The sequence below is a fragment of the Tamandua tetradactyla genome, chromosome 2 (genome assembly GCF_023851605.1).
Source record: "Tamandua tetradactyla isolate mTamTet1 chromosome 2, mTamTet1.pri, whole genome shotgun sequence".
NCBI classification, from domain to species: domain Eukaryota; kingdom Metazoa; phylum Chordata; class Mammalia; order Pilosa; family Myrmecophagidae; genus Tamandua; species Tamandua tetradactyla.
In genome coordinates this window covers 59,287,735-59,295,002 of record NC_135328.1, presented here as the reverse complement: position 1 = coordinate 59,295,002, position 7,268 = coordinate 59,287,735, and the positions used below count along the sequence as shown (strand labels likewise).

At 38.9% G+C, this 7,268-nt stretch overlaps 1 protein-coding gene across 6 annotated transcripts in view; it reads right to left on the bottom strand.

Annotated features, from left to right (window-relative positions):
* Positions 1-764: 764 nt before the first annotated feature.
* Positions 765-7,268, bottom strand: part of GNE (glucosamine (UDP-N-acetyl)-2-epimerase/N-acetylmannosamine kinase) — a 76,540-nt gene continuing 70,036 nt past the window's right edge. For all 6 annotated transcript variants that reach the window (XM_077147717.1, XM_077147718.1, XM_077147719.1 and 3 more), the window contains 2 exons: positions 3,989-4,105; positions 765-2,968 (listed from right to left, as the gene is read on the bottom strand). In XM_077147717.1, coding sequence (XP_077003832.1) covers positions 2,733-2,968; positions 3,989-4,105 — 353 coding nt within the window. In that variant the 3' untranslated portion in view covers positions 765-2,732. The remainder of the gene's footprint in view (positions 2,969-3,988; positions 4,106-7,268) is intronic.

The window sequence follows — 7,268 nt, the reverse complement described above, 5'->3', positions numbered from 1 at the left end:
TATCCACCTAACACAGTGCTCGCCAACCTAGACATTTTCTCCCAGATGGGCTCTTGTTGGTCACTGTCCCTTAGTCTACGATCTTAGTGTGTTTTAACAGAGGTCTGCCTGGGGTATGTAGACCATAGTAGGATCTTTCTCCTTTGGATTCAACCAGGAAACCTGAGTCAAGATGTCAGTGTGTGGCCGGCCCCTTTACTTTGATTCCCTTAGCACACGTGGGGGTCTGTGCCATCCCTATGACTTTGATCATATTTCTGTTACAACACCCTCATCTCAACCTGTGCTATCTGTGCAATAGAGTGGGTTCTAGCCACATGTAGCTATTTAAGTTTAAATTAAAAAATTAAAAATAACATTTCTAGCCCTAGTCACATTTCACATACTCAAAACTCATGTGGTTAGGCAGCGTCCAAGTTGGGTAGTACAGATTCTACATTTCCATCATCATAGAACACTCTGTTGGACATGCTGTTATCTACAACTTGGGATGGCGTATAATACCTATGTTCCCTATACTCCATAAAAAGGAGGGAGTGGTCTAAGGACTCGGGGTGTTCAGCATCTAATTTCAAACCTTCCTTGGGGCCACTGCTATTTATGTCAAATTCTAAGTGTTACATAACAATGCTATCTATTAAATATTTTTGTATTAAATCTATAATATGAGATGCTTTAAAGAAAGTGTAACCTTCAAAACAAAACTAAAGAAGGGAAATGCTTTTTAGCTGGTGAGTTAAGAGCAAAACAATACAATGTGAGGATTTCCACAAAGAAATGTATTTATTTTTTCTTTAGAATTTGGCTCAGAACAGTACAGAAAATAATACATTAAAATAAATTAAGATGTGATTATTTAACCATATGTAATAATTTATGTTGTAATATATTAGCCTTTCCATGAGTTTAATAAAAACAACATGTGTTTTTAGATTCAGAACCATCCTTTCAAATATTTGGCATGAAACCTGCTAGCTGTGCAATTGTTGGATGTATAGAACAAAGTGTAGATTTCACCAAGGAATGACTGATGCCCCTTCATAGTACAGGATCTTATCCCTGATGGTGATGGCTGAGCAGACTAGCTTCCTTCTCCAGAATTACTGTGGATTGTTTCAACAATCACCAGGGCCACAGGTTATTTAAGGGTTGGTAGAGCTCCTAAGAATTATTTTTCACATTAACCCACCAGGAAGGAAGGCACCTCAAGTACAATATAGATTCCTTCATTTATTTTATAATGCTGAAGCAACACAATGTAGAAACTCTCAGGTTTTCCTAAAATAAAAGAAACAATTTGAAACAGGCATATGGTTTTTTAGATAAACTAAAAGTACCCTATAAAAACCTGTCACATTTCTAGACCACATAATGTAGCATAAAGTCTAGCAGACAGAAATGTTTGATTAAATTCACAGCTGACAAAATAGGGTCAAAGATAAATTGAGTCAACTGCAAGTAAAGTATTCTTATTAAAGCTTTTGGTAGCCTGGAATATATTAGAATATATTTGCATTTTGAAAGTGTTTCTCAAGTAAGCTTGTGTGGCTTAGCAGAAAAAGCACAGATGGATCAGAGTCAAATCCTGTCTCTAAGACTCACTAGCCACAGTGTCAAACACAATACTTAAACACACTAAGCCTTTGATTTTGGCTTATAAATGGGCATTTAAAAACCTACCTTATGAGTTATGAGAATTTAGAATAACGTATATGAAGCACCCTAGTTCAGAGCCTAGCACACAGTAGGCACTTAATAAATGGTGACTTTAAGTATTTTTTTCCAGTTGCAATTGATAGCCTTTGTAGTTTGATACCGTGGAAGCATGGGATCTTATTCGGCCAGAATTCAGACTCATGGATCTGGGCTCTAGTTATAACCCATACAAACACAGCCTTAATAATTGATCTAAGGTAATTTTTCAACCTAGTATGAAAAACTGATGGAGGGAGAGGTGTCTCCTTTCCAGTAGTAAAGATCCTTTTAGGGCAATCTCTTTCCAGAGGCTATAAATCCCACTGTTTTTCACCTATCCCTAGGAAGATGAGGACAAAAACATCGTAATTCAGATTCCTGGTGTAAAGTCTCACAAATTGTGCTAGAAATACCAAATAACATCCTTCAAAAAATGATATTCGCATGTGAGGGAAGGGATGTTGACAGATATGTCCAATGTCTTGATTGTGATTGTTTCACAGGTATACATATGTCAAAGCTTATCAAATTGTATATTTTAAAAATACATCAATAAAGCATTAAAAAAAAATAGTCAAGCCTTTCATGGTAAGATTTCCTTCTATTCCCTGACCCCTATTTCTGATCCAAATTTGGGGTTCGAGGGGTATGGACTTATTAATCCAAACTCCACTAACACGCTTACGTCCCAAGCAAGGCCTGTGGGTTTGAGCAGTATATCCAGTAAGCAGATTTCGAAGACTTCCTTGTCACTGTTGTAGCAATTTTTGGCACAGAGAACTGTGACTGTACTTAGAAGGTTCAAGCTGAAATTATCACTAAATAGAAAAAAGTCAGAAAGAGCAGCATCTACAAAACTTGGGTTGGGAAAGGTGACTTTAGAAAAGGAGACAAAAAATTAAAATGCCCATTTCTTTGCCAAAGTCACCTGCAATTAAATTCCAAATCTGCTTTTTAAAAAATGCTCATCAAAAAAGACAAGATCTGATTTCATGAAGTAGCTGTGGAATCTCTCTCCAGGTTTCCTCCTGGGATGCCTAGTAGATCCTGCGAGTTGTGTAGTCCAGGACCATGCTGGCAGCACCAAGCAGGGCAGGGTCAACCAAATTCGAAACCACCACATCCACGTCCTGAACTGAGGACAAGGCTTGCTGGCGGATGACATCTTTGACAATGTGGATATAGTGACTGGCAAGGATTCCAGAGAGGATCACAAGGGAAGGATTCATAGTGTGGAGGATGTTCACAATTCCAAGACCCAAAGCCGTTCCAGCTAAATAAACAAAAATTAGTTTTGGGGGAAAATCAAAAAACAACAAAATGGAAAAAAGCAGCCAGGAGGTTAAATACATTTACACTATGTAATGGAAAGTGGAACTTTAGAAACATTCATGATTTATTTTTTTTTTCACTCTGATGTTCATAGCAACATTATTTAGTTATTTAGTTTTGTGTTTTTTAATTTATATTTTTATTATGAACAACAAACATACAAACATTCTTGACATGGTTACTATCAATGGCTCACAATATCATCACATAGTTGTGTACTCATCACCATGATCATTTTTTTGAACATTTGCATCTCTCCAGCAAAAGAAAGAAAAAACTCATACATGCCATACCCCTTACCCCTCCCTCTCATTGACCACTATCATGATTTATTCTTTTTATTTTTTTTGCATGGGCAGGCATCAGGAATTGAGCCTGGGTCTCTGGCATGGCAGGCGAGAACTCTGCCTGCTGAGCCACCGATGATTTATTCTTAATATGAGAAAACGATCATGTTATACTTCGAAGTGAAAAAAGCAGGATATAAAATTAAACATATATACTATATTATTTGATTTAAACTATATTAAAAATTAATAGACTGGAAGGAAATGTTTACTGGATATCTTTGGATGGTAAAACACTAAGTTCTTACTAGTCCCTATTTCTCTAAAAAAAAATAAACGTATTATTTTCATAGTTATAAAACAAAAAAAAACCTATTTAAAAAGGCAATGGTGGGTGATGCAACGGTGGCTCAGTGGCAAAATTCTCACCTGCCATGCCAGAGACCTGGGTTTGATTCCTGGAGTCTGTCCATGCCAAGAAAAAAAGGCAATGGTGCCAAATATCTTGAATGTAATTCCCTTTTTCTCTCTCAGTAAACAAGAAAAATATCTCTGGTCAGATATTCCAGAGCACTGGTCCCTTGAGACAAGTTGGGTATCTTCCAGCCTGGCAGGAACCTTGGAATGTGTGAGACCCACCCTGATGCCAGAGCTCCTGAGAGTCACACACTCACCTGTTCGTAAGATGCTCTGGGCCTTGGCATTGCCAAGTTTTGCAGCTTGGATGAGGTGGAGCGCATTCACGGCTTCCTCCTTTGGCACTGACATCCCTTCCACCAAGAGCAGGTCTTCTGTTTTAGCAGAGGTGAGAAGGAGAAGCAGTCATTAATTAGCTACAGGCGGCCCTCTGGGGAGGCCACGCTTACAGGGATGCCTGTGGGCAGCAAGACCCCAAGTAGGAAGACAAAGTTTCCTTTTCACATTGGCAAAGACTGTTATCATTAACAAACATCCCTATACATTGCTACCCTCTTGCTCCATGTTTATATCTAATCCAGAATTTCCCTAACTTGAAAATCTTCAACCCTAACCATAGTCTCCTACCTTTCTGCTCCCTCACTTCTCACTTCCAATATAGAGTCCCTGAAATGTTCTTTTTTCTCAAATTATCAGATTTGTCTTCCATTCACTCCTTCTTCATCCATACCAAATGCAATGTTGTAGGACTTGCCAGTGCCCTGCATTTTATGAAGATGTAACCTAGTGGCTAAGAAATGCCACACACTGTCCTGGGTTCAGTTCTCAGCTCTGCCATGACTAGCTTCATGACTCTGTCCACTTAACCTTTATATGTGTGTCTATTCCTTTTTATAAGACTGGAGGTAACAGTACCTACCTTTATAGGGTTGTTTTAAGGATTACATGAGATATTGGAAATAAGGATTTGGCTAAGTGCTAACCAGAATAAATGCTCAATAAACAGTAGGTACCTCTGTTGTTACCTATAGTTCTTTTTTTATTATTAATTTTTAAATTTTTTTTAAAATACCAAAAAATACCAAACGCAAACATTCGTAACTTTTGATCATTCCGTTCTATATATATAATCAGTAATTCACAATATCATCACATAGTTGCATATTCATCATGATCATTTTTTTACCTATAGTGCTTGTTTTCTGCCACACTCACTCTATCAGTCACCAACCCAGTTCAATCCACGGTCCTAATCTGCTGCTATCCTTGGGCTCTAGTGGGAAAAAATTCCCCAGTCATGTAGACTGCTACCTAGACACCACTTGGTGGTGCTCCTGTCTTCCCTGGGCTCTCAAGGCTGCCCTGGTGGGTTCTCATTCTTCCTCATTGCTCTTCTGAACCCTCACCAGTTTCTCAAACCTACCCGCTCCCCCTAAAATCATTCCCTCCCCCCCAACACACACAACAATAGATTTACATACTTTTTACCGATAAAGGACACCACCAGGCAGGGATTCCCCTACTTTTCTGTCCCCCACCTATAATACCTAACTGTGTTTGTATATCTTTACTCCTCCTTTCCCGCTCCTAAGATTACTTTTCTGTCTGGGCCTTGGAACTCTGGGACTTTACTAAGGACTTTTTTCTTTTTCTCTCTTGCATTTTCACAACCTTCACATTCTTCCCCTCTGTCTCCTTTCCATCAGCATGTGCTCTAGAATTCCTTTTTTTTTTTTTTTCTTGCATGGGTAGGCACCGGGAATCAAACCTGGGTCTCCGGCATGGCAGGCGAGAACTCTGCCTGCTCAGCCACCGTGGCCCGCCCAGAATTCCATATTTTTTAAGCACCTTACCCAGCTATTTCAGTGTAGTTAGGCTTCTGTTCTTACTACTTGACTGGAACTTCTTTAAGACAGTTGCTCCCAAAGACAAAAATTAGTTCTTCAGGGCAAAACAAAACTTATTCTTTTTATGTATAAAGCACAGATGTGGTTTTAAAAATCCATGGTAGGCTAACTGTAATACAGTAATGTTAGAACACTGAATGAAGCTGAATGTGAGAATGACAGAGAGAGGAGAGCTGGGGGCACAAGTGAAATTAGAAGGAAAGATATACAATAAAGACTGAGGTGGTATAAAAAAAAAATCCATAGTAGGGGAAAGGGTTGTGGTAATTAGGAAAAAAAAGCTAACCAGGCTCCTTATGAGAGTGATAAAATTAAAAAGTTGAGAAATAGTCTTAAAGGATTCAGATGACATTCCCATGGCCAAATCCAATAAACATTTTTAAATTTTCTCTTACTTATAACATTTGACACTATTGGCTACTCCTTCCTTGAAATACTCTTCTCTTTTTAGCTTCTGTCATTGTATTTTTCTCACTTTCTTCTCATCTTTCTCCCTGCCCCTCAGATGTTGATGTTTCTCAATTCACTCTTTTTGACTCACTCCCTCGGTTTTATTCAGAGGTTTAGCCTTCTACCTCACAGCTGATCTCAAATCCTTATCTCATGCCCGGTAATTTCTCCAGAGCAACAGACCCCTAGGCATTTCCACTTGACACCTGTATTAGTTTGCTAATGCTGCCAGAAAGCAGTATACCAGAAAAGGAAGGCATTTATAAAGGGAATTTAATAAGTTACAATTCAATAGTTCTAAGGAAGTGAAAGTGTCCAAATTAAGGCAACAGTAAGAGGTTACCTTCACTCAAGAAAGGCTGAGGAGTTTTTCTGAACCCCTCTGTTAGCTGGGAAGGAATGTGGCTGAAGTCTGCTGGTCCTTGTCCTGGTTCATTGCTTCCATCTTCTGATGCCAGTAGTTTCCTCTCTAAGTGTCTGTGGGCCTTCACTCACAAACTGTGGGCCACAACTCTGGTTCAAGATTGTTTAGCATCTCATGGGAAGGCACATGGTGACATTTTGCTGGGCTCTACCCATTACTTGGCATCTTCTCTCTCTGGGCACTCCAAGCATCTCCAAACATCAGTGTCTCTAAAGTAACTGTTCTCCAAGCATGTGCATCTGCTCTGCTCTGAGCTTTCTCCAAAATGTTCCCTCTTTTAAAGGACTCCAATAAACTAATCAAGATCTACCTGGAATGGGTGGAGCCACATCTCCATCTAATCAAAAGGTCACACCAACAATTGGGCAAACCACAACTCCGTGTAGATAATCTAATCAAAAGTTTCCAAGCTACGATGCTGAATTAGCATTAAAAGAAACAGCTGCTCCCACAAGATTAGATCAGGATTCAAACTGGCACATTCCACCCTCTGGAATGTTCTTTCCGTATACAAAATACATTGACTTCATCACAATTTCACAAAAGTCTTAAACAATTTCAATAAAATACAAAGGCAATACAAAGTACAAACAGTAAAAAATCTAATCAAAGTCAGCTACAGGCATGATGTGTTCTAAGGTAAAAATTCTCCTCTGGCTCTGGACCTATGAAATTCAGAACAAGTTATCTCCTGCCAATATACCAAGAGGGGACTGTTATAGGATACATGTATCTATTACCATAGGGAGAAATTGA